Source organism: Mirounga leonina, unplaced genomic scaffold, assembly GCF_011800145.1.
Source record: "Mirounga leonina isolate KUSES-001 unplaced genomic scaffold, KU_Mleo_1.0 Mir_94, whole genome shotgun sequence".
Lineage (NCBI taxonomy): Eukaryota > Metazoa > Chordata > Mammalia > Carnivora > Phocidae > Mirounga > Mirounga leonina.
In genome coordinates, this window is record NW_023270855.1 from 41,207,918 (window position 1) to 41,235,248 (window position 27,331).

Genomic DNA, 27,331 nt, shown 5'->3' on the forward strand with positions numbered 1-27,331 from the left:
TTAAAACCACATTCAAATGCTACCAAGCCAAAGTCTGCCTTTCACAAGCTCGGGGGTCTACAGTCTTTGGTTCATACCCTTTAATGGCACTTACCTACCACACACTGCTTAACCCTGGGGTTATTTGTGGAGGATTTCTTCTCCATTAGATTGTTTCAATTCGGGCACTGTGACTTATTTTTGAGGGCAGGAACTGCTAGACCAGCAGCTAGCCAGCTGCCCGGTCTCCTCCTTGCTCTGGGCTTACTTCCCACTCCATGAGGAGGGCTGTGCTTTTTGTATGCAGGGTCGAGTGGAAAACATACAGTGTTCAGGACACTGCATCTTGTTGCAGCAACAAATTAAGAAGCAGCTTGAGCACCTAATGTGGAGAACACACCTGGACCTCTCCTTCTTCCCCCGTTGCTATCGCCACTCAGCGGCTGCTTGTCTCCCTGCCAAGGCAAGTAGCTATCTCAGTGTGGAGGGCTTGGGGAATTCTGTCGTGGGCTGATTCTGGCGTCTAGACTGTTTGAGAGGAGTGTTAATGACTAGACCGCACCATCGAGTCCCGGTCCCAACGCGCTGGTGCACCCGGCAGTCCCCAAAATCCCTGTAGGGCCTCCAGGGCAGGCACCCCGATCTCAGGTTTGGGCGGCTAACGACTGGCCTAAGGTCTCCAGCTCAAAACAAGAAAAGCTACTTCCTGGGCTTCTCGTACCTGGCCCTGGGTTTATCTAAGAGCAGGCTAACACCGCCGGCCTGGACGGGTTGCCCGAGGGGTCGAGGGGCCTGCGGTCAGGGCCCTAGAGATGGCAGGGCTAGACAGAGAAAGGGACGCGGAACAACCACGCCGCGGCTCCACCCGCAGGGCGGGAGGAAGAGGCGGCTAGTTTGCCAGCGCCCACCTCCTCTTCCGGCCCCCTCCTGGCTCCGCGGCGCACCCGTGGGAGAGGGACGATGCGTGAGAGGTGGGGAGGAAAAGCAAAGGCGGGAGGGAGGGCGTTCGAGGCCGCAGCGCGAGGTGGGGCTTGGGAGCGCGCGGGCGCGCGTGCGTGCTTGCGTCCGTGCGTGGGCGCGGCCCACACCACGCCGTGCGCGAGGCGGATGTCCGGGCCGGCTGGGCCGGGGCCGTGGACGAGATGGCGGAAGGTGGAGGCTGCCGTGAGCGGCCGGATGCGGAGACTCAGAAATCCGAGCTCGGGGCCTTGATGAGGACCACGCTCCAACGTGGGGCGCAGTGGTGAGCACCGGACCCGCGTTTCCGCCGCCCAGGCCCAGGGGCAGGGGCTTTGGCCCTCAGGCCGGACCCCTCTTTCCCGGCTTGGGTAGGGGCCGGGCCGGGGCGGTGTGAGTGACCCTGAGAGGGTGTCCTGGCCCGTGCCTCTCAGGAGAGGGACCACAGAATCACCTCGGGGAAAGTGTGGGGGTTGTCCTGGCCCATTCGGAGCCCCAGAGGGCGGATCCGGTGGGGGCAAGGGCTGCAGGAGGGGGAATAGGGGAGTGCTTACGGGGACCTTCTGGATGGGAAGAGCCTTTTACTTTCGAGGACTCGCTGTGTGACCTTGAGCGAAGGCGACCACACCTCCCAGACCCTGGTGCCTTACTGTTAAAACCCGGGTAGCAATATTTGGCACCCCCACCTTATGGGTTGAGGAGAAGATGAGAAGTAGATACTTTTGTAACTTGTAAACTGCGGAACAGATGTCAAGGTCAGAAGTTGAACAAATGTTTGAGAGCCCCAGGTTATTTTGGTGGCAGATGTCAAAAATAATTGTGGCAGCAATATTTCGGAGTGGGAGAGGAGGATAGCTTAGAGCCTAGATGAAAAGATTAAAAGTCCAAGGTTTAGAAAAGCAAGTCGGAGATAGGAGGTTTCTTAATAAATTGTTTAGTAGAAGGGACAATACTTCACTAGTGAGGAGATTCCTGGGTGGTATTATCATGTGAGAGTAGAAACCTAGGGCTTGGCTTTGCATCGAATATGATTGAACATCCATCTTTAAGAAATTATGGTGGTGTTGATAATGCCACTTAGGTAACAGAGGAATTGACCAGGGAAGGGAAGCATTGGGATTAGGAGGAGTTCTGATAGGGCTGTACAGCTGGCCAAGCTGTGAGAGGCAGGGGAAGCAGAAGTTACCTTGCATAGGGGTCACATACGAAGAATATTCAGCAGAACCAGAGGAAGTTTGAGATAGACTAAGATCACACACTAAAAGTGTTTGGAGGGAAAAGAGCATTTTAAAGATTTGGATGTATTTATGAATCCTCGTGGCCTCTGGGAAGCTGCCTGATTGCTGAGGTTTGTTTTGGGTGGCTCAGTCATTAAGCATCTGCCTTCGGCTCAGGTCATGATCCCAGGGTCCTGGGATCGAGCCCCGCATCGGGCTCCCTGCTCAGCGGGGAGCCTGCTTCTCCCTCTCCCTCTCCCCGGCTTGTGCTCTCTCACTCTCTCTCTCCCACTCTCTCTCTCAAATGAATAGGTAAAATCTTAAAAACAACAACAGGAACAACTTAAAGGACTCACTGATATAATTGTGCTTTTTTTCTCCACAGAGATTTACTTCTTCTGTCTTAATTGAGTGATACTTATATTTTTTTATTTTTTCATAGTGGTACTTTTAAAATATAACCAGATCAATAATTAGAGACTAGAGACTATTACGTATGTATAGTACCATACCTAGACACTATTATATGTGTGTGTGTACTTTTTATTTTAAGCACACGTTTTTATTTTTTTTAAATATTTTATTTATTTATTTGATAGAGACACAATGAGAGAGGGAACACAAGCAGGGGGAGTGGGAGAGGGAGAAGCAGGCTTCCCGCTGAGCAGGGAGCCCAATGTGGGGCTCGATCCCAGGACCCTGAGATCATGACCTGAGCCGAAGGGAGACTCCACTGAGGCGCCCCAAGCACACGTTTTTAAAATGTCTTCTTTGGTACTCAAAGGAAACCTGAATTGTATGGTGTTATTTTCCCATTTTCAGAAAGAGAATTAGTTTAATGCTTTTCATGTCAAGCAGTATAACCAAACTTGCTGTTCTGGACAAGGACCTCTTTTTTTTTTTTTTTTTTAAAGATTTTATTTATTTATTTGAGAGAGAGAGAATGAGAGAGAGAGAACACATGAGAGGGGGGAGGGTCAGAGGGAGAAGCAGGCTCCCTGCCGAGCAGGGAGCCCGATGCGGGACTCGATCCCGGGACTCCAGGATCATGACCTGAGCCGAAGGCAGTCGCTTAACCAACTGAGCCACCCAGGTGCCCAGTACTTCTTAATAAAGAAGTATGTGGGTCTCGACAGCTGGGATATGTACAATTTTTAATTTTTTTTTTTTAAGATTTTATTTATTCATTTGAGAGAGAGACAGAGAGCACAAGCAGGGGGAGAGGCAGAGGGAGAGGGAGAAGCAGACTCCCCACTGAGCTAGGAGCCCGATGGAGGGCTCGATCCCAGGACCTGGAGACCATGACCCAAGCTGAAGGCAGATACCCAACCATCTGAGCCACCCAGGTGCCCCAACAAGGACCTCTTTAAAGATCATTATGAAATTAATGACTTGCTCCTTGGCAAACAAGATTTTACTCATAGGAGGACTTCACTTAAATAAGCATTTTGAAGCCAATCATTTCCTTTTATCTATTCATTCTTTTTTTTTTTTTTTTAAGTAGGTTCCATGCCCAGTGTAGAGCCCAATGTGGGGCTTAAACTCACAACCCTGAGATCAGGACCTGAGCTGATACCAAGAATCAGATGCTTAACTGAGCCACCTGGGCACCCCTCGTTCTTTTTTTTTTTTAATTTAAAGATTTTATTTAGTGAGAGTGTGTGAGTGGGGGGAGAGGCAGAGAGAGAGAGAGAGAGAGAGAAAATCTCAAGCAGACTCCACACACTGAGCAAGGAGCCCGACATGGGGCTTGATCTCACGACCTGAGCTGAAATCAAGAGCTGGACACCAACTGCGCCACCCAGGCACCTGTCTTTTGTTGTTGTTGTTGTTGTATTTTAATAAAAATATTTATTTTTAAGTAAGCTCTATGCCCAACATGGGGCTTGAACTCATGACCCTAAGATCAAGAGTTGCACACACACTCCAGATTGACTGAACCAGCCAGGTGCCTCTATTCATTCTTTCAACAGTCATTTCACTTAGTGGACCCCTGTCTTGGGCCAGTCTGTCTGTGCCATCTGAGGCCTAGTCCTGCTCTTTTTCTTGAGAATGTGTTTTTGAATGGGGAGTGTGTGTTCCCCAGGTGGAAAGATCATAAAAAAAATTAAAGGAGCAACTGCAAAAACTTAGAACCTCAGTTTTTCTGGTATAGTAAATTTTTATCTGTCTCTAGGTATCTTATTGACAGCCGGTGGTTCAAGCAGTGGAAGAAGTATGTGGGTTTCGACAGCTGGGATATGTACAATGTGGGTGAACACAATCTATTTCCTGGCCCAATAGATAACTCCGGACTCTTTTCAGGTATAGTATCCCATTGCTTTTCTAACTGAAATACCCACCTAGGCAGTGACCTGAGGTCGTGTTTATTGGTAACAGGGATATTGTGAACCTGACTTTCCTGCTGTGATGGGGTAGAAACAAGTGTCCTTGATTTGCATCTATAGCAGACATCTTTGTAAGACCGTCAGGGAGGACTAAAGCTACTTTTTCCCTAAACTAAGTGCTTCACACAAGAGCATGCTTCTAGTATTTTTCTTTTTGCAAAATAGTTTTGTTCGAGATGTCAGATTTTAGACTCGCATGTGGAATGGAAAGAAATAGGATATTATTTTGAAATTGCATCTGGAATCTGAAATTTGGGCACCAGAATTTTCTGTGTTACCATTGCAGTGGAACAAATTGCAGACCTGTTTACATCCATCAAGCATTCCTATGATGGTTCTTTGTCATAGGAGTGTGTGAGGAGAGATGGAAGGTAGAGTTATCACAGTCAGCTCCCATTGGAAGAAGTGATTGAAAAAATGATGCATGACATACCAGAGCTGGGCTTGTACCTGTAGATGCATAGATATGACAGTTGACCTTTCCCAGGCTGTGTTCTGCTAAGCTTTAGACTCCCTTGCAAGCAAGATGAGAGTGATCTGTTGATTATGTCCAAAACCAGAGCAGTAGGAAGGCAGACATGTATGAGGCTTGATCCAAGTACTTAACACTAACCTGGGTGGGTTTTTTTTTCTCCAATTTTTATTGTTATGTAAATCACCATACATTACATCATTAGTTTTTGACGTAGTGTTCCATGATTCATTGTTTGTGTATAGCACCCAGTGCTCCATGCAGAACGTGCCCTCTTTAATACCCATCACCAGGCTAACCCATCCTCCCACCCCCCTCCCCTCTAGAAGCCTCAGTTTGTTTTTCAGAGTCCATCGTCTCTCATTAACCTGGGTGTTTTTTATTTTCATTATTTATTTATTTAAAAAAAAAAATTTTTTTTTTTTTATTTTTTTTTTAAGATTTTATTTATTTATTTGAGAGAGAGAATGAGAGACAGAGAGCAGGAGAGGGAGGAGGGTCAGAAGGAGAAGCAGATGCCCTGCTGAGCAGGGAGCCCGATGTGGGACTCGATCCCGGGACTCCAGGATCATGACCTGAGCCGAAGGCAGTCGCTTAACCAACTGAGCCACCCAGGCGCCCGAAAAATTTTATTTATTTATTTGACAGAGAGAGATAGAGAAGGAACACAAGCAGGGGGAGAGGGAGAGGGAGAAGCAGGCTTCCTGCCGAGCAGGGAGCCCAATGCGGGGATCGATCCCAGGATCCTGGGATCACGACCTGAGCAGAAGGCAGATGCTTAACAACTGAGCCACCCAGGCGCCCCTAACCTGCGTGTTTTTTAAAAATGGGCAGTGCTTCAGCTCAGACTTGTTTTAGGGGAGGTCAAGTGACATAATAATTCATGTGCTTTGTTTCCTGATGTAGGTCAGATGGTGGCATCACACCATGAAGTTGGCATAAGGGAGCACAGCAGTGTGTTTGCACTTTTCCTCCCCCTACCTTTTTTTTTTTTCTTTAGTAATCTCTAACCCCGATGTGGGGCTCAAACTCACAGCACCAAGATCAGGAGTTGCATGCTGTACTGACTGAGTCAGCCAGGTGCCCCTCTTTTTTTTTTTTTTATTTTTTTTATTTTTTTTAAGATTTTATTTATTTATTTGACAGAGAGAGACACAGTGAGAGCAGGATCACAAGCAGGGGGATTGGGAGAGGGAGAAGCAGGCTCCCCGTGGAGCAGAGAGCCCGATATGGGGCTTGATCCCAGGACCCTGGGATCCTGACCTGAGCTGAAGGCAGACACTTAACGACTGAGCCACCCAGGCGCCCCCCCTTTTTTTTTTTTTTAAGATTTTTATTTATTTATTTGACAGAGACACAGCAAGAGAAGGAACACAAGCAGGGGGAGTGGGAAAGGGAGAAGCAGGCTTCCCGCCGAGCAGGGAGCCCCATGTGGGGCTTGATCCCAGGACCCTGGGATCATGACCTGAGCTGAAGGCAGACACTTAACCGACTGAGCCACCCAGGTGCCCCTAAATAGAAGATTTCTTAATGCTTTTTTTTTTTTTTTCCTTTTCCAAAGATTTTACCCATTTATTTGAGAGAGAGAGTGAGAGAGAGAAAGAGCACAAGAGGGGGGAGCGGGAGAGGGAGAAGCAGATTCCCTGCTGAGCAGGTAGCCTGATGCGGGACTCGATCCCAGGACTCCAGGATCATGACCTGAGCCGAAGGCAGTCGCCTAACCAACTGAGCCACCCAGGTGCCCTCTTAATGCTTTTAAGAATACTAATGATGAGAATCCTAGGGCTAGAGGGGCTCTGTGAAATCATTTTGCGTGACCTTCAGCTAAGGGCAAGCATTTCTTCCATGGTCTCCCAATTTAATGTCATCTGGCTTTTCGTTGAAACATTTGCTATGTGCTTAGGAGGTGAGAAGTACATTCTGTTCAGACCCTGCTTAGAACATTGACGGTACAGGAATGACCTATCTCTGGTGAATGAGGGTCACCCCCTCAGTTCCCAGGCTGTCAGTCACCTGTCAGTCCCAGTCAGGCTGCCTTTCACCTACGGACATGGTAGTGGCTGGATGGGGCTCTTGAAAGTGTGGGAAGGATGGGCTCTAGCATATCCTTCCTTACGTTGTCTGCAGAGCACCTTTTCTTTTTTCCACCTCTGCCTCTACTGTATATCAGATGAAATCCCTGTGCTTAGGCCAAGCAGTGCTTCATTTTTCCCCTTTATTTGCCTCTGTGGAAGAAATTTGCAGAGACTAAATCCTAATTCCCAAGCCTCTGTGTGATTTTTTTTTTAATTTTTTTTTTTTTTAAGATTTTATTTATTTATTTGACAGAGAGACACAGCGAGAGAAGGAACACAAGCAGGGGGAGTGGGAGAGGGAGAAGCAGGCCCCCCGCAGAGCAGGGAGCCCGACGTGGGGCTCAATCCCAGGACCCTGGGATCATGACCTGAGCCGAAGGCAGACGCCCAACGACTGAGCCACCCAGGTGCCCCAAACCTCTGTGTGATTTTGAGCATGATGCCTTTAGAGTGATCCTGTTTCAAGTGAAAATAGTAAACTGAATTGGGAATTCCAGTCATGTTTCCTGCATTTGCACTGAGTGTGTAAGAGGGATGTGTGCGAAAATCATCACAGAGCCTTAGAGGGGAAAATGCCCCATGGAAATGATGTACTTGGGGTTGGTGATGCTGAAAGCGGTGTGTTCCTTTCCCACGTTTAAAGGTTTCTGGCGGCTGCTCGGCACAGTGTGTATAGCCAGATCTGCGTAGTGCTTAGTGTTAGAAAGGCAGAAATGTATCTCCCTGAGTAAGACAAGAAGTGAATAACTTCTATGAGTTTCAATTTATAAATCAGAGAAAGGTTTAATTTATAATTCAGAAAAGTTTAATTTGTAAATCAGAGAAAAGTGTCAATTTGGGGGGGGAAGCTTTTGTCTCAAGCAGATCGATACCAGTGGATCATCCTTCTCTTGCTCAACAGAAAAGGCCTGCTCTGTCAGTGTTAATAATCATGCCAGAGCTGCTGTGGAAAGTGGTTGGCTCACCAATGAGGAGGATCCATCTTTTTTTTTTTTTTTAACTATGGTAAAATATACATAACAAAGTTTATCATCTCGACCATTTGTAAGTGTATAGTTCAATAGTATTAAGTATATTCACATTGTTTTGCAACCAATCTCCAGAACTTTTTTGCCTTGCAAAACTGAAACCCCCCCACCCGTTAAACAATAACTCCCAATCTCCTTTTCTCCGAGCCCCTGGCAGCCACCATTCTACTTTCTTTTTTATTTTTATTTTATTTATTTATTTATTTATTTTTTAAGATTTTATTTATTTATTTGAGAGAGAGAATGAGAGAGAGCAGGGTCAGAGGGAGAAGCAGACTCCCTGCAGAGCAGGGAGCCCGATGCGGGACTCGATCCAGGGACTCCAGGATCATGACCTGAGCCGAAGGCAGTCGCTTAACCAACTGAGCCACCCAGGCGCCCACCATTCTACTTTCTGTGTTTGAATCTGACTACTCCAGATACCTCATTTAAGTGAAGTCGTTAAGTATTTGTTTTTCTGTGACTGCATTATTTTATTTAGTATAATATTCTTGGGTTCATCCTTGCAGCATGTGTCAGAATTCCCTTCCATTTGAAGGCTGAATAATATTCCGCTGTAGGTATATATCCTATCATGTTTATCCGTTCACCCATCTCACCTTGGTATTCCTGTCCTTCGCTGCTATTTAATTCCTTTCCTATTCTCCCTGGAAATGAAAAAAGCAGAGGTGGATCAGATCTGAAACTTGATATAAGGAAGGACAGAAGAGCTGATGGGATAGGGTATAAACTGGTGTGGGGGTGAAGGGGGGTGTGGGTGATGGGAAGCCGCAGTCACTTTATGAACGCTGCTTATGGTTTTGGTTTTTGTTTTTAACATTATATGCCTTGGGCGCCTGGGTGGCTCAGTTGGTTAAGCGACTGCCTTCGGCTCAGGTCATGATCCTGGAGTCCTGGGATTGAGTCCCACATCGGGCTCCCCCTTCTCTGTGGGGAGCTGCTTCTCCCTCTGCCTCTGCCTGCCACTCCCCCTGCTTGTGCTCATTCTCTCTCTCTCTGTCAAATAAATAAATAAAATCTTTAAAAAAAAAACCCATCATATGCCTTGAGTTACAGATGAGTTGCACCATTGTGGGTACTTTTGTACCCACTACAGCAGGACTGGGTGTTGCTGGGCACAGAGAGGCTCTGTTGATGGGAGGTGATCAGCGTTCCCTTGATCCAGTTCCTTGGTCGTCAGTTGAGGGTGTGTTTCTGATTGTGGATGTCCGCTTCTGACTCCTAGTCATGTTGCCTGCCTGTGGTAGGTGTGAGGTGGATGTTTAGCATGTTAGGGTGTTAAAGACATTCCCCCTCCATAAGGGGTTGTCCAGCTGGGTTTTGACTTGGACTGGAAAACTAAGAATATTGAATGACTCTTGGTAAAATAAAGTTAACTTCAATGATGGGTTTGTTGCTTTTTAGTAAACCTTTCAGAAGATACTTGACCTCAATGAAGTTTCACTAAGCAGAATATTATGTTAAATATTCGTAATTAACAGTTTTCATTGTGGAATCTGGAAGCATGTTGAAAATGTAAATTGGAGTTTTTTATTCTCCCTACTCCATTTCATTATAGAAGAAATACACGTTCCTTTGAAGGCGTGGCTGAAGACAGTTGTCAGGTCTGCTCTGTGTTATGGCCAGTGACAGAATTTTGGAATTTTGTACTTGTTCCTATAAATAATTTTCTTATTTCTGAAAAGTACATAAGAATCCTGTAAAACAAATATTTCTGGGGAGAAGAGCAGTGAGTTATGAGCTGTTTTCTTTTTTCAGATCCTGAGAGTCAGACCTTGAAAGAACATTTAATTGATGAATTGGACTATGTATTGGTCCCAACAGAGGCCTGGAATAAATTACTAAACTGGTATGGCTGTGTAGAAGGCCAGCAGCCCATTGTCAGAAAAGTGAGTACACGAATTGTCGCAGTTGCCGGTCAGTGTCTGCGAGTGCTCCCTGGGGACACTGACTGGTGTTGGTTTTCTCGGCTACTGGATGTACCTAAGTGGTCGAATAGAGGTGTTTGAGGCCTTGTTTCTGGTTCTCTTTAGGGAATTGTGGTCGTGAGTGGTGGTGAGTGAGGTTGCTCACCTGAGATGTTACAGTGAGTGGCCTCCAAACATCAGAGCTGCCCAGTGGCTTGGGATGTATCCAGCAGTGCCATGAGAGCACTTTCTGGAAGGCTCTATGAGAGAGAGTTTACTTGGGGTCATATGGACATACAGTAATGTACTGCTTGTTTATCTTACAACTTCTCTGAGACTGCTTTTTCCTCTATGCTTATGAGTCTTTGGCCACACTGTTGAATATCTGAAAAAGCAGGTGTTCATACGCCAAAGAAGAATAGCCTCCTGAGGGAAAGCGGGCCATACGATCGAAACCCAGATTCTTTACCCCTCTGGTAGATGGGACTTAGGAGAAGACCATCCACCCTGACTCTCACAGTCATTTGCTTGTCCTACCAGAGGGGACATCACATGCTTGCTAATAGGTAGACATTGGGTAAATTTCTCACTCTCCCTGGTATGTAGTTTCCCTTCTCAGAGTAGGAAAGATCTGCAGTCCTGAGGCCATGCTTCTAAGTAAGAGTCATTGTTTGGGGCCAGAACGACCTTCTTTCTCCAGCTGGAAACCTGGGCCCCTGAGAGGGGTTAGGGATCAAAAAGTTGGGAGTGTGCCAGTCTCCTGCAGATGTCCCCTCATGCCCACAGTGTTGCCATATGGTAAGTGTTCTGCTACCACAGGGATTTAGCTACGTTCTCTAGTCCTTTCATTCGACAAACCCTGCAAGGGAAACCTCATGATCCTGATTTAGAGATGAACAGTGGCTTCCCTTTGGGCAGTGTTGTAGCTAGCTCTGGCTCCATCCGGGTGCTCTCCCTCATGAAGGGGAGAAAGATTTTCAACTCTTAGACAGTTGCTGGTGGCTTTAAAAATCTGTCCTGATCCCCTGATCACTTAGGGAAAATGATTATTGTGTGGATTCTGCCTCTTACCACTAATGAAACCTATTGTTTCCAAGACTGCCTGGTGTGGAACCCCTGCTCCTTCACCTGTGCCTCTTGTTTGCAGGTGGTGGAGCATGGCCTGTTTGTCAAGCACTGCAAGGTGGAGGTGTATTTGCTGGAACTGAAGCTCTGTGAGAATAGTGACCCCACCAACGTGCTGAGTTGCCATTTCAGCAAGGCAGACACCATTGGTGAGTAGCTGGGCTGGGGTCCTGCTTATCCGGAGGGAGAGTGCAGAGCATTGTGGCTGATGGGTGCGAAGCCGGACACCCCCTCCAGAACTGTTACCCACATAGACTCAGGTTGTAGGTGCTGGTCCTGACCTGGCTCTTGCTAAGCCTGGGAATCATGTTTTATAGAACACTGGGCATGATCCCTGACATGCGGTGATAATGGTGATAAAGATGAGGAAATGCAGATTCAGAGAGGTTACAGTAACTTATTAAAAAATCTCTGTTAGAAAGTGGCATGGGGGGCGCCTGGGTGGCTCAGTCGGTTAAGCGGCTGCTTTCGACTCAGGTCATGATCCCAGGGTCCTGGGATCGAGCCCCACGTCGGGCTCCCTGCTCAGTGGAGAGTCTGCTTCTCCCTCTCCCTCTGCCTGCCTCTCTGCCTACTTGTGCTCTCTATCTCTCTGTCAAATAAATAAATAAAATCTTTAAAAAAAACAAGTGGTAGGGGCGCCTGGGTGGCTCAGTTGGTTAAGCGACTGCCTTCAGCTCAGGTCATGATCCTGGGAGTCCCGGGATCGAGTCCCGCATCGGACTCCCTGCTCAGCAGGGAGTCTGCTTCTCCCTCTGATCCTCCCCCCTCCCATGCTCGCTCTCTCTGTCTCATGCTCTCTCTCAAATAAATAAATAAAATCTTTAAAAAAAAAAAAACAAGTGGCAGGGCTGGTATTTGAAATCACATTTACCTTAACTTCAAAGATAAGTTTTCTCACCTTTCTGTGTTGCTTGTGTGCTATAAATGGGACCCACCTCATTAAAGAAGGAGAAGCACAGGGAAAGTTTCTAGTGTGTGAGTGCAAGAGGATTCCCATGGGAGACATTTGGCCTTAAAAACCGAGGGGCTGTCAGTCAGAACTTTTGGTCCAAAGCACTCTGTGACTGACCATCCGAACAGGAAGGAGGATGAGCATTAGCTTGCTACAGCTCTTTTTAGCCTTGCATCTCGAGGAAATCCTGAGTGATCTTTCTGCCTGTCTCTAGCAACCATTGAGAAGGAGATGCGGAAGCTCTTCAATATCCCTGCTGAGCGTGAAACACGACTATGGAACAAATACATGAGCAACACCTATGAGCAGCTGAGCAAACTAGACAACACTGTCCAGGATGCTGGGCTCTACCAGGGTCAGGTAGGAGGGCTCAGGCCATGCCCAGCAGGCAGCTCTGCCAGGGTGTGTGGCCAGATATCTTCTGGTTCTGAGCTCGTCACCAGTGAGATGCTTTGCATATTCCTTATTTGGTTTCCCCTTTCACTCAGGTGCTAGTAATTGAGCCCCAAAATGAAGATGGCACATGGCCGAGGCAGACCTTACAGTCAAAGTAAGTGACCTTTTTCTCCCTTGTGGCTGGGCACACAGGTGTAAGAGAGACACTATTTCCTAAGGCATTTACTTGTGCTAAGTAAAATTTTTCAGGGTCAGATGAAGAAGCGTTCCATTTCATATCCGGAGTCTATTTCATATCCAAAGTCTGTAATACTGGCCTTTGGTAAGCAGCATGCTGGGCAGCCATGTGAGGAAAGCTATCAGAGTGGGTGAACACGGTGGTGAGCCTCTCCTTCTTGAGAATAAGAGAAGGAAGAGAAAGGGCCCAGATCTGGGAAAGCTGCTCTGCCAAGAGGCAGCTTTGTTTTTGCCAAGGGCTTTTATTTTCTCCACCTGTAATTAGAAGCTTGGCTGGAAAAGAAGAGGGCTCAGAAATGGGGTCCTGTATGACTTCAAGTTTGATCCCACCTCACTTTTTACCCACAGGCCTGTTAGTCACTGTTGCCCTTTTTGCATACTGGGGGGATTATTCTGCCTTTAAACTGGGACCCCAGGCACCTCTATCTCAGGAGAGGTTTGTGTGCGGTGTGGAATTGTGCATATCCTGAGAAGGGGACAGAAGAAGTAATGAGTTTTTCTTACGGTATAAGGTGGGGGAATTTGTGTTGTGTTCTGATAGTTATGGGGATAGTGTTGGTCTTTGCTGTCTTCTTTCAGTCAGGTCTTGGACAGTGACTGATAGTGATGGGCTCTTACATAGCTCTTTTGAGAATCACAAAAGTTATAGGCTCTCTCTTGAGAAACACATCAGAAGATAGAACATTTTGCCAATAATCTCAAGGATTTTACAGATAACCTGAAGCCTAGCTGTAGACTCAAGTTTTGGAAACTCTGGTCACCAGTTCCTGACAAGATGACATATAGCTATGGTATGCAGAATAATGCCCCCTCCGTGTCCAAGTCCTAATCCCCAGAACCTATGAATATGTTAGGTTACATGGCAAAGTGATTAAGATGTGATTAAGGGTCTTGACATGGGGAGATTATCCTGGATTATCTGGATGGGCCCAGTGTAATCACAGGGTGAACAGGTGAGGCAGGAGAGTCAGGAGATGTGAGGACAGAAGCAGTGTCTTAAGTGATGATATGTGCAAAGACTTCACTGGGCAACTTTACAAGATGGCGGAGGACTAGGTCCCAGGAATTCAGCTAGATAGTAATCAAATCATTCTGAACACCAGTGAACTCAGCCAGGATCTAAGAAAAGAATTGCTGCAATTTGGGGCGCCTGGGTGGCTCAGTCATTAGGCATCTGCCTTCGGCTCGGGTCGTGATCCCAGGGTGCTGGGATCGATCCCCCGATCGGGCTCCCTGCTCTGCAGGAAGCCTTCTTCTCCCTCTCCCGCTCCCCCTGCTTGTGTTCCCTCTCTCACTGTATCTTTCTCTGTTAAATAAATAAATAAAATCTTTAAAATCAATGATTAAAAAAAAAAAAAAGAATTGCTGCAGTTCTACAAATAGAAAAGTGACCACTTTCTGCAAGGTAGGGGGTATGGAGAAGTGAATCCGAGGCGATATATGGGAAGCTCCGGCAGGTGGCACTGGAAGGTGATATAGCAGCTGAGTGCAAAATCAGAACTTTTAGAGGTCTGCTCTGGTGAGGGACTTCCCTGCCTGAAAGGCGCTCAGGTGGCAAAGAGGGGCAGAATCCTAGATGGGACGGTGTGGTCTCAGGATCCTCGGGGTCAAAGAAAGACCAGGGTGCCTGAGTGTTGCAGAGTTCCCAGGCATCGGCGTAGGGAAGCCGGCTGTTATCAATGAGCCCTTGAGTGGGCTTTCAGCTTGGTTTTGCCATAAACTGCAGACTGTGGCACAGTTGGGCAACCGTTCTCCAAGCAGGGGCCCAGCAAGCGGCAGAACCACGGCAAGACCCACCCCTTCTGGAGCCTCGAAGCAGGGTCGCGTGCCTGAGATAGAAATGCTTGGTCACAGGCCGGGTGATCACAGAGTGCAGCTGGAGACCTGGGAGACAGGAATGTTTAACTGCTTTTTCCTAAGGGCACACAGAGGAGTGGGGCTCTGAGCTCTTCACTCCGGGGCCAGAGATTGGGAGGCTGCTATTTTCATTCTCATCCTCTAAAGCTGCGCAGGAAGCCTTCAGGGAACAAAAGCCACGTAGAGCTATCCGGAGCCGCTTGCTTAGCCTAGCCCCTTGGCAAGGGCAGTGCAACTCCGCCCCGGCAAAGACACTTGAGAATCAGTGCAACAGGCCCCTCCCCAGAAGATCAGCAAGAATATCCAGCTAAGACCATGTTTACCCATCATAGAGAACTGCAAAACTCCAGAACTAGGGGAGAATAGTGTATAGAATTCATGTTTATTTTTTTTTCTCATTCTTTAGTCTTAATTTTAATTTTTTTCTCTTTCCTTTTCAACCAATTTCTTATTTTATTAACTTTTTTTTTTTTTAAGTCTTTCTTAATTTTCATTTTTACAGTTTTCGGATGCAGTTTCTTCTAACAGACCAAAATACACCCAGATTCTAGTGTATTGCTCTGTTCTGTTCACCTATCTGATTATATTCTTTTTTTTTTTAAGTGTTTTTGAATTTTCATCTCTGCAGTTATATTCTGTCCTTTCAGTGTGTGTGTGTGTGTGTGTACACAAGTTTTTCTTTTTTTTACAATTTTGGGATGTCGTTTCTTCTAACAGACAGACTAAAATACACCCAGGATATAGTGTATAGCTCTGTTCTGTTCACATGTCTGTTTATACTCTTTCTTTTTTTGTTTTTTGTTTTTTTCTTTTGTGTTTTTCATTTTTACAGTTACATTCTATCTGTTCATTGTATTTAAGTTGATTTTTGTACATAAATTAGTTTTTTTTTCTTTAGTTTTGGGATTTAGTTTTGTAACAGACCAAAATACACACAGGACCCAGTGTATTGCTCTGTTCTGTTCACCTTGTCTGATTATATTCTCTCTCTCTTTTTAAAATTTTTATTTATTTACTTATTTATTTTCGGGTTCGGGTCTCTTCTGATTTGTTTAGTGGGTGTTTCTCTGGGGCTGTTATTGCCATTTTAGTATTTTGTTCTCTCGTTCATCTATTCTTCTCTGCACAGAATAACAAGACGGAAAAACTCACCTCAAAAAAGAGAACAAGAGGCGGTACTGACTGACAGGGACCTAATCAGTATGGACATAAGTAAGATGTCGGAACTAGAGTTCAGAATAACGATTATAAGGATACTAGCTGGGCTTAAAAAAAGCATAGAAGACTCTAGAGAATCCCTTTCTGGAGAAATAAAAGAACTAAGATCTAACCAAGTCGAAATCAAAAAGGCTATTAATGGGATGAAATCAAAAATGGAGGCTCTAGCTGCTAGGATAAACGTGGCAGAAGAAAGAATTAGTGATACTGAAGACAAAATGATGGAGAATAAGGAAGCCGAGAAAAAAGATAAACAGCTACTGGATCACAAAAGGAGAAATCGAGAAATAAGTGATACCATGAAGCAACACAATATTAGAATAATTGGGATCCCAGAAGAAGAGGAAAGAGAGAGGGGGGCAGAAGGTATATTGGAGCAAATTATAGTGGAGAACTTCCCTAATTTGGGGAAGGAAGCAGGCATTCAAGTCCAGGAGGCACAGAGAACCCCCCTCAGAATCAATAAAAATAGGTCAACACCTCGACATATAATAGTGAAGCTTACAACTCTCAGAGACAAAGAGAAAATCCTGAAAGCAGCTCGGGACAAGAGGTCTGTAACCTACAAGGGTAGAAATATTAGACTGGCAGCAAACCTACCCACAGAGACCTGGCAGGCCAGAAAGAACTGGCATGGTATATATATTCAGGGTGCTAAATAAGAAAAATATGCAGCCAAGAATACTTTATCCAGCAAGGCTGTCATTCAAAATAGAAGGAGAGACAAAAAGCTTCCAGGACTAACAGAAACTAAAAGAATTTGTGATCACTAAATCAGCCCTGCAAGAAATATTAAAGGGGATCTTTTAAGTGACATAGACCAGAAAGGAACAGAGACAATATACAGAAACAGTGACTATAGGCAATACAAGGGCACAAAATTCATATCTTTCAGTAGTTAACTCTGAACTTAAATGAGCTAAATACCCCAATCAAAAGACACAGGGTATCAGATTGGATAAAAAAGCAAGACCCATCAATATGCTGTCTGCAGAAGACTCATTTTAGACCCAAAGACCCCTCCAGATTGAAAGTGAGGGGGTGGAAAACCACTTATCATGCTAATGGACATCAAAAGAAAGCTCAGGTAGTAATACTTATATCAGACAAATTAGATTTTAAACCAAAGACTGTAATGATGAGGAAGGACAGTATGTCATAATTAAAGGGTCTATCCAACAAGAAGATCTAACGGTTGTAAATATTTATGCCCCTAACATGGAAACAGCCAGTTATATAAACCAATTAATAACAAGATTAAATACATTGATAATAATACAAGATAGTAGGGGACTTTAACACCCCCCTCACTGAAATGGACAGAATCTAAGCAGAAGATCAACAAAGAAACAAGGGCTTTGAATGACACACTGGACCAGATGGACTTCACAGATAACATTCAAAGCATTCCATCCTAAAGCAACTAGAATACACATTCTTCTCGAGTGCACATGGAACTTTCTCCAGAAGAGATCACATACTGGGTCACAAATCAGGTCTCAACCGGTACCAAAAATTGGGATCATTCCCCGCATATTTTCAGACCACAACGCTTTGAAACTTAAACTCTCACAAGAGGACATTTGTAAAGAACTCAAATACATGGAGCTTAAAGAACATCCTACTAAAGAATGAATGGGTCAATCAGGAAATTTAAAGAAGAATTTAAAAAATTAATGGAAACAAATGAAAATACGACTTTTCAAAACCTTTGGGATGCAGCAAAGGTGGTCCTAAGACAGAAGTATATGGCAATACAAGCCTTTCTCAAGAAACAAGAAGGGTGTCAAATATACAACCTAAACTTAACAGCTAAGGGAGTTGGAGAAAGAACAGCAAGTAAAGCCTAAACCCAGCAGGAGAAGAGAATCAATAAAGATTAGAGCATAAATCAACAAAATAGAAACCAAAAGAACAGTAGAACAGATGAAAGAAACTAGGAGCTGGTTCTTCGAAAGAATTAGATTGATAAACCCCTGGCCAGACTTATCAAAAAGAAAAGAGAAAGGACCCAAATAAATAAAGTCATGAATGAAAGAGGAGAGATCACAACCAACACTAAGGGAACATGTTATGAGCAACAGTATACCAACAAAAAGTAGGCAGTCTGGAAGAAATGGATGCATTCCTAGAGAGGTATAAACTACCAAAACTGAACCAGGAAGAAATAGAACATCTGAACAGACCCATAACCCCCAAGGAAATTGAAGGGGTAATCAAAAATCTCCCAACAGACAAGATTCCAGGGCCAGATGGCTTCCCAGGGGAATTCTGCCAAACATTTAAAGAAGAAATAATGCCTGTTCTTCTGAAGCTGTTTCAAAAAATAGAAGTGGAAGGAAAACTTCCAAACTCTTTCTATGAGGCCAGCATTACCTTGATCCCAAAACCAGACAAATACCCCATCAAAAAGGAGAATTACAGGGCGCCTGGGTGGCTCAGTTGGTTAAGCGACTGCCTTCGGCTCAGGTCATGATCCTGGAGTTCCGGGATCGAGTCCCGCATCGGGCTCCCTGCTCAGCAGGGAGTCTGCTTCTCCCTCTGACCCTCCCCCCTCTCATGTGCTCTCTCTCTCCTCTCATCCTCTCTCTCAAATAAATAAATAAAATCTTTAAAAAAAAAAAAGAAAAAGAAAAAGGAGAATTACAGACCAATATTCCTGATGAACATGGATGCCAGAATTCTCACCAAGAGACTAGACAATAGGATCCAGTAGTACATTAAAAGGATTATTCATCATGACCAAGTGGGATTTATTCTTGGGCTTCAAGGGTGGTTCAACATCCACAAAGTAATCATTGTGATATACTGTACTAACAAAAGAAAGGATAAGAACTATATGATCACTAAATAGATGCAGAAAAAGTATTTGACAAAGTACAGCATCCTTTCTTAATTTAAACTCTTCATGGTGTAGAGATAGAGGGAACATACCTCAATATCATAAAAGCCATCTACGAAAAGCCCACAGGGAATATCATTCTCAGTGGGGAAAAACAGCTTTTCCGCTAAGATCAAGAACATGGTAGGGATGTCCACTATCACCACTGCTCTTCAACATAGTATCAGAAGTCTTAGCTTCAGCAATCAGACAAGAAGAAGAAATAAAAGTCATCCAAATCAGCAAAGAAGACACACTCTCACTCTTTGCAGATGACGTGATGCTCTACCCCCAAATTGCTAGAACTCATACAGGAATTCAGCAAAGTAGCAGGATATAAAATTAATGCACAGAAATCAGTTGCGTTTCTATACACTAACAATGAGACAGAAGAAAGAGAAATTAAGGAGTCTATTCTATTTACAGTTGTACCAAAACCATAAGATATCTAGGGATAAACCTAATTAAAGAGGGGCATCTGGGTAGCGCAGTTGGTTAAGTGTCTGCCTTCTGCTCACGTCATGATCTCAGGGTCCTAGGATTGAGCCCCAGGTTGGGCTCCTTGCTCAGCAGGGACCCTCTCATCTGCCCCTTTCCACTGCTCGTGCTGTCTCTGTCTCAAATAAATCTTAAGGAAAAAAGCCTAACCAAAGAGGAAAAGGATCTGTACTCAGAAAACTATAGGACACTTATGAAAGAAATTGAGGAAGACACAAAGAAATAGAAAAACGTTCCATGCTTGTGGATTGGAAGAACAAATATTGTTAAAATGTCTGTGCTACCTAGAGCCGTCTATACATTCAATGCAATCCCTATCAAAATACCATCAACTCTTTTCACAGAGCTGGAACAAATAATCCTGAAATTTGTATGGAGCCAGAAAAGACCCAAAATCGCCAAAGGAATGTTGGAAAAGAAAACAAAAGCTGGTGGCATCACAATTCTGGAGTCTAAGATATATTATGTAGCTGTCATCATCAAGACAGTATGGTACTGGCACAAAAACAGACACATAGATCAATGGAACAGAATAGAGAACCAGAAATAGACCCTCAACTCTATGGTCAACTAATCTTCAACAAAGCAGGAAAGAATATCCAATGGAAAAAAGACCGTCTCTTCAACAAATGCTGTTGGGAAAATTGGACAGCCATATGCAGAAGAATGAAACTGGACCATTTCCTTACACCATACACAAAAATAGACTCAAAATGGATGAAAGACCTAAATGTGAGACAGGAATCCATCAAAATCCTAGAGGAGAACACAGGCAGCAACCTCTTTGACCTCAGTCACAGCAACTTCCTGCTAGACACGTCTCCAGAGGCAAGGGAAACAGGCAAAAATGAACTTTTGGGACTTTATCAAGATAAAATGCTTTTGCACAGCAAAGGAAACAGTCAACAAAACCTAAAGACAACTGACAGAATGGGAGAAGATATTTGCAAATGACAGATAAAGGGCTAGTATCCAAAATCTATAAAGAACTTATCAAACTCAGCACCCAAAGAACAAATAATCCAATCAAGAAATGGGCAGAAGACATGAACACACATTTCTCCAAAGAAGACATATGAATGACCAAGAGACACATGAAAAAATGCTCAACATCACTTGGCATCAGGGAAATATAAATCAAAACCTCAATGAGATACCACCTCACACCAGTCAGAATGGCTAAAATTAACAAGTCAGGAAATGACAGATGTTGGCGAGAATGCGGAGAAAGAGGAACCCTCTTAACACTGTTGGTGGGAATGGAAGCTGGTGCAGCCATCTGGAAGACAGTATGGAGTTCCCCCAAAAAGTTGAAAATAGAGCTGCCTTATGACCCAGCAATTGCACTACTGGGTATTTACCCGAAAGATACAAATGTGATCCGAAGGGGCACCTGCACCCCAGTGTTTACAGAAGCAATGTCCATAATAACTATTGAAAGAGCCCAGATGTCCATAGACAGATGAATGGGAAAAGAAGATGTGGTGTGTATATATACAGTGGAATATTATGCAGCCATCAAAAATTGAAATCTTGCCATTTGCAACAATGTAGATGGAACTAGAGGGTATTGTGCTAAGCATAGTAAGTCAATCTGAGAAAGACAATTATATGATCTCACTCATGTGTAATTTAAGACACAAAACAGGATCATAGGGGAAGGGAGGGAAAAATAAAGATGACATCGGAGAGGGAGACAAACCATAAGAGACTCTTAATCATAGGAAACAAACTGAGGGTTGCTGGAGGGGAGGAGGTGGGGGAATGGGGTAACTGTGTGATGGCCATTATGGAGGGCATGTGATGTAATGAGCAGAAAGACTTCACTGGCCATGAGCCAGTGGCCACTGGGTGGCCTCTAGAAGTCCCTAGAGCCTCTACAAAGGAACACAGCTCTTTAGCTCAGTGAGAATCATTTTGAATTTCTGACCTGCAACATTGTTAAGATAATAAATTTGTGTTCTTTTAAGCCAGCAAGTTTTTGGTAATTTGTGACAGCAGCAATCAAAAGGCTAGCCCAGACTGCTAACTCCCTTCTTGGAACTGGAAATGCCACAGAACCCAGAGAAAATAACAAAAACTGTGAGGAACCCCCAGGGGAGACGGAAGGGAGATTCCAGTCTGGGAGGTAGTGTTGACAACTTGGAGCAGAAGAGGCTGGATGTACTGGCCAAGGGAGACTGTTATAGTTCTGCCTTTTTCTCTTCCCAGTGCTGCTGCTTCCCATCCCTTCCACACCCTGAAGTCTCAGATTCCAGTGAAGGGAGATAGCTTTTGGAAAAGAGCAGTGCCTCCTTGAATTGGCCTGAAGGTTAGATTCTCTCTGCAAAGTCTGTCCAGTGGCCAATGAGCCCAGAGTGAGATTCCTGAGGTACACTCCCCTCCCTACTCCCCTAATAGTGCCAGACACTCTTCTAGATACTGAGGATACAGCAGTAAACAAAGTTTCTGTCCTCAAGGAACAGTAAATAGACAGGAACTACCCACTCGTCCAATGGTTTATAAGGACTGCGGGAAAAAAACGGAAGAAAATCAAGTGCTAGGCTTTGGGAAGGGGCAGATTTAAATATGGTGATAGGGAGGCCCCACTGAGGGTCACAAAGGAGGTGAGGGAATCAGCAGTGGTGGACGTTCCGAGGCAGAAGCAGGCTTTGTTGAAGACTGGCGGGAGTGTGTTGGGGCTGGTGCCAGGAGGGATGGCAGGAGGGTTCGGGGGACGGTGGTGGGTCATGTGAGACTCTGGATTCTAGCTGTACCTCTGGGGGAGGTGGGGAGTTCATTGGAGGGGGTGCAGTGATTGGAGGAGTAGTGTGGTCTCACCTGATGAAGAGCTCATAGGGAGCCATAATGAGAAGCTGACAAGTGGTATAGTCGAGTGAAAGGAAAATGGCAGATTGACAGCCTGTGCTAGTGGGAGCATAATTCATGTTCCCAGCCTCCTGGGAGGGTGGAGTAAGCATAGTGAATATCATCAAGGAAAGGAAGTGGGTACATGAAGCGGGAATAGGGAGGCATACTTGGGAACGCGGAATTCAGGAGATGGGTTGAGTAGCAGAATGGATGTAGCTGAAGACTGAAGAAGTTGGAAGGTCAGGTTTAAGAATTCTACAAGGCATTCGGAGGGATAAAGAGATGAAAGGTAGGCGAAGCAAAGTGCTGTGGAGGATAGGGGCTAGAAATGTCAACGTTTGTATAATAGGAATCTCAGAAGCAGAGAGGAAATGACCGGAGGAAGGGGAAGAAAATGTTTGAGGTTATAATGACCAAGAGTTTCTCAGAAATCATAAAAAAGGAAAGGTCTGAAATTTAAAGAATGCTAAACACAACAGATGGAAGGAAGAAAGCCCACGCCTAGACACTAGAGTAAAAACTTAACAAAGATGTAGAGAAAATTCCAAATTGTTTTGAAAGAAAAAGTCACAAAGAAATAAGAAGCGGACTAGTCAGTAGCAACAATGGATCTAAGAGATACTTTTTCAGTTAAAGTAAAATAACTTTAAAAGAATTTTGTATCCTACTAAACTGTTACTTAGATGTAAAGATGAAATATTTTTTTCCTCTAGCATAGCTGACCTTGGAAGGTTTTCCACACACAGCTCCTGAGTGGAGGAGGTACTTTTAGAGTCCAGGGGCACGCAGTAGAATCCGTAACATGTGAGAGAGCACACACCTAGGGAAGTGTTTTGTTGGCCAGAAAAGCAAGGGCTTTGGGACTTTGGAGTGAGCAAAGATTTCTGACACAAGGCACAACGCCACAAACCTTGGAGGAGGAAATGGTTAGAGGGGGTGACTGATTTTTTTTTTTTTAAGATTTTATTTATTTATTTGACAGAGAGAGGGGCGCCTGGGTGGCTCAGTTGGTTAAGCAACTGCCTTCGGCTCAGGTCATGATCCTGGAGTCCCGGGATCGAGTCCCGCATCGGGCTCCCTGCTCGGCAGGGAGTCTGCTTCTCCCTCTGACTCTCCTCCCTCTCGTGCTCTCTGTCTCTCATTCTCTCTCGCAAATAAATAAATAAAAAAATCTTTAAAAAAAAAAAGACAGAGACAGCTAGAGAGGGAACACAAGCAGGGGGAGTGGGAGAGGGAGAAGCAGGCTCCTGGCCGAGCAGGGAGCCCGATGCGGGGCTTGGTCCCAGGACCCTGGGATCATGACCTGAGCTGAAGGCAGATGCTTAACGACTGAGCCACCCAGGCGCCCCGGGGGTGACTGACTTTTAAGAACTTCTGTTCACCAGAGAGTAAAAAGGCAAGCCACGGGTGCCTGGGTGGCTCAGTTGGTTAAGCGACTGCCTTCGGCTCAGGTCATGATCCTGGAGTCCCGGGATCGAGTCCCGCATCGGGCTCCCTGCTCAACAGGGAGTCTGCTTCTCCCTCTGACCCCCCCCCCCATGTGTTCTCTCTCTCTCAAATAAATAAATAAAATCTTTAAAAAAAAAAAAAAAAGGCAAGCCACAGGGTGAGAAAAGATTTGCAGTACATATGTCTGACACAATGCTTAGATCCAGAATTTGGAAGAAACGCCTCCCAAGACAGTAAGAAAAAGTTAGGCAACCCCATTAGAAAAGGGGCAAAAGATCTTCACAGTTAATTTACCAAAGAGGATATCCGGATGGCTAGCAAGTATATGGAGAGGTGTTAACCTCTGCAGTCATCCAGAAAGGACAAATTAAAACCACAACACAGTGCTTCTGCACATCCCCCAGAATGGCTGTGAAAAAGATGGACAGTACCAAGTGATGTTGAGGTGTGGAGCACCCTGAATTGTTGGGCCCTGCTGATAGGGCATATAAATTAATGGGGTGATTTTAGGAGATTGGCAACCCTTACTAGAGGAAGAATTATGTACATATTCTACAACTCCGCGAACCACTCCTAGGCATACAGCCAACAGAAATACATCTCATGCTCACTTAAAGATATGTTCAAAGATGTTCACAACAGCACTACTTGTCATAGTCGCAAACTGGAGTTAAACCAGATGTCCACCAAAAATAGAGGGGATAGATACATTGTAGTGTATTTACACCGTGAAAGTCTATAGGGACCCAGCAGTGTTGAGTTCATGAACAATGGTGAATGAGAGAAGCCAGAAACAAAACATGACATCCTATGTTCTCTTTTTTTTTAAAAGATTTTATTTATTTATTTGAGACAGAGAGAATGAGAGACAGAGAGCATGAGAGGGAGGAGGGTCAGAGGGAGAAGCAGACTCCCTGCCGAGCAGGGAGCCCGATGCGGGACTCGATCCAGGGACTCCAGGATCATGACCTGAGCCGAAGGCAGTCGCTTAACCAACTGAGCCACCCAGGCGCCCGACATCCTATGTTCTCTTGATACCAAGTTTAAGAACAGGCAAAACTTACCTAGGGGTCTCAAGGTCATGGTAGTGGTTAGCTGTGGGAAAAATGATGACTGAAGGGAGCATGAAGAGGACACTTGGGGTCTAGGGCTGTCCTGTTTCTGGGTCAGGGCACTGGTTATGTAAATGTATTCATTTGGTGCAAATTTCTTGATTTTTACTTTCATGATTTATGTATTCTCTATGTAGTACTTCAATAAATGTTGAATAATAAGAAAGGTGTAAGAAAGCAGCCCGTATCAGTAACAGTCCAGAAGTTAATTCTGGGTAATCCCAATACGGAAGACAAGTGAGGAAATGGGAGGCAGTACAGAGCAGAGAGAGATGGGAATGTGCTGAACTCTTTCTCTGTAGGGAAATGGAGATAGTTACAAGTCTAAGTAATTGATGGGGAAAAATAAAAATAGTTAGAGGTCCTGATAAGTTAATGGAGTAACTGCCAGAAATGTAAAAATAGAACATATATCTTTGGAATGTGCTGTGTTGATTAGGAAAGGTTTGATGGCAATTAAGAAAGTTAGATGCTGGAGTCTTTCTAAGAAGAATTTCGGAGGTGGGCAGTCCACTGCTGGTATCAGAAACCCAGCCGCTCTGTCTTGTTCTACTGTGTGAAGCTTCTACTTCAAAGGTGCTGCTTCCCTGTGGGTCTAGGATTCTGGAGCTGCTGTGGTTTCACCTGCATTCAAGTGGCAAGGAGGAAGAAGCAGGAGGGACATAGCCCTGCCTTTTAAGGAAGTTTCCCAGAAATCATACATAAAACGTCCCTTTGCATCTCTTGAGCCAATGATATGACCATACCTGGCTTCAAGAGAGGCAGGAAAATGCTTTTTAGCAGGGTTGCAAGGTGTCTAACTACAAATTGGGTTTCTTGGGGTGCCTGGGTGGCTTAGTTAAGTGTCTGCCTTCAGTTCAGGTCATGATCCCAGGGTCCTGGGATCGAGCCCTGCGTCAGGCTCCCTGCGCAACAGGAGAGTCTGCTTCTCCCCTTCCCTCTGCCCTTACCCTGCGTGTGCTCTCGCTCGCTCTCTCACTCTCTCAAATAAAATCTTAAAAAAATAATAAATAAAAATAAAAATTGGGGTTCTTTAAGGAAAAAGGGCAGAATAGCTTATTGGGAGGCAAAACGGGGGCAAAAAAGCAACAAACCCTCTCTTCTCTACTCTACGAGTACTTCTTGCCACTACGTGTGTGTAGGTTTTTCTCACACCATTCAGTTCTCTGACACCTGCTGGGTGTTGTACAATTTCACTCAATTCTGGCACAGTCTCCCTGGAAGTAGCATCAGATCCCACAGGTTAAGGGCTCAATCCCATCAGACTGGCCCACTTTAGATCCCAGTTCCAAGTCCAGGTTCTTACCTGTGCTTGGGATGACCGGCTATTAATCAGGTTCCTGTGACCCCTCCTTGGACTTGATAATTTGCTAGAACAATTCACAGAACTCAAGACAGTTTACTTGCTAGATGACCAGTTTGTCAAGAAAGGCTATAACTCGGGAACAGTGAGATGGAAGAGGTACTAGGTGGGTATAGGAAAGGGGTGAGTGAGGAGCTGCCCTTAGTCATTCCACCCTTCTGGGACTTCCAGTTTTCACCAACCCGGAAGCTCTCCAAAATTCCCGTACTTCAGGGATTTGTGTGCAGGCCTCAATAAGTAGGCATGATTGATTAAATCATTTAGCCATTAGTAATTAAACTCAGATTTCCAGCCCTTCTCCCCTCCCCAGGGGGTTGGGGGTAGGCAGCTGCAAGTTCCAACCCTCTAATCCCATGATTAGTTCTTCTGGCAAGCCCCATCCTTTGTGACTTTCCAAAAGTCATTAACATAAACAGAGGTGGTTGAAAGGGGTGTGTTGGAAATAAGACATTCCTTTCACTTTTATCACTTTGAAGCTATTTCAGGAACCAAGGACAAAAACACAAGTATAACAAAAACTGCTCCCAGCACGCATCACTGAGGAAATTACTGAGGGACTGTGTACCAGGAAATTTGGACAAGACCAAAATACATATTTCTTATTATTTTTTAAAAAATACGTATTTCTTTTTTTTATTAAGATTTTATTTATTTATTTGACGGACAGAGACACAGCCAGAGAGGGAACACAAGCAGGGGGAGTGGGAGAGGGAAAATCAGGCTTCCCACTGAGCAGGGAGCCTAATGCGGGGCTGGATCCCAGGACCCTGGGATCATGACCTGAGCCAAAGGCAGACACTTAACGACTGAGCCACCCAGGTGCCCCCCAAAATACATATTTCTTATTAAAAAATCACAGTACTCTAGGAGACAACTAGGAAACTGCCACACCTAAGAAGGGAAATTGAGGGCAAGAAGTAAAAAAGAATAACTGAAAACTTGGTAATTAGAAAACATGAGATAAGGAGGCTGAATTAAGGACATCTTGAATAGTGATTAAAATACCTATAAATGGGGGCACCTGGGTGGCTCAGTTGGTTAAGCGATTGCCTTTAGCTCAGGTCATGGGTCCTGGGTCCGTGCCCCACATCAGGCTCCTTGCTCAACGGGGAGCCTGCTACTCTGCCTGCCTGTTCTCTCTCCGTCAAATAAATAAAATCTTTAAAAAAAAAAAAAAACTATAAACGGGTTAAACTCATCAAAACTCTCAGATCAGATTTTCTTTCTTTTTTTTTTTAAGATTTTATTTGAGAGAGAGAGCATGAGTGGGAGTGGTGGGGGAGAGGGGGAGGGAGAAGCATGCTCCCCACTGAGCAGGAGCCTGATGCGGGGCTCAATCCCAGGACTCTGGGATCATGACCTGAGCCA

At 44.9% G+C, this 27,331-nt stretch overlaps 1 protein-coding gene across 3 annotated transcripts in view; it reads left to right on the plus strand.

The window, feature by feature from the left end:
• Window positions 1-1,081: 1,081 nt before the first annotated feature.
• The window catches only part of USP4 (ubiquitin specific peptidase 4), a 52,864-nt gene continuing 26,614 nt past the window's right edge, over window positions 1,082-27,331 (plus strand). For 2 of the 3 annotated variants that reach the window (XM_034998201.1, XM_034998202.1), the window contains exons 1-6: window positions 1,083-1,222; window positions 4,330-4,457; window positions 9,874-10,004; window positions 11,170-11,296; window positions 12,317-12,462; window positions 12,591-12,652. In XM_034998201.1, coding sequence (XP_034854092.1) covers window positions 1,122-1,222; window positions 4,330-4,457; window positions 9,874-10,004; window positions 11,170-11,296; window positions 12,317-12,462; window positions 12,591-12,652 — 695 coding nt within the window. In that variant the 5' untranslated portion in view covers window positions 1,083-1,121. Of the gene's footprint in view, window positions 1,223-4,329; window positions 4,458-9,873; window positions 10,005-11,169; window positions 11,297-12,316; window positions 12,463-12,590; window positions 12,653-27,331 lie in introns of all 3 variants that reach the window. The other variant, XM_034998203.1, reaches the window with a different exon arrangement.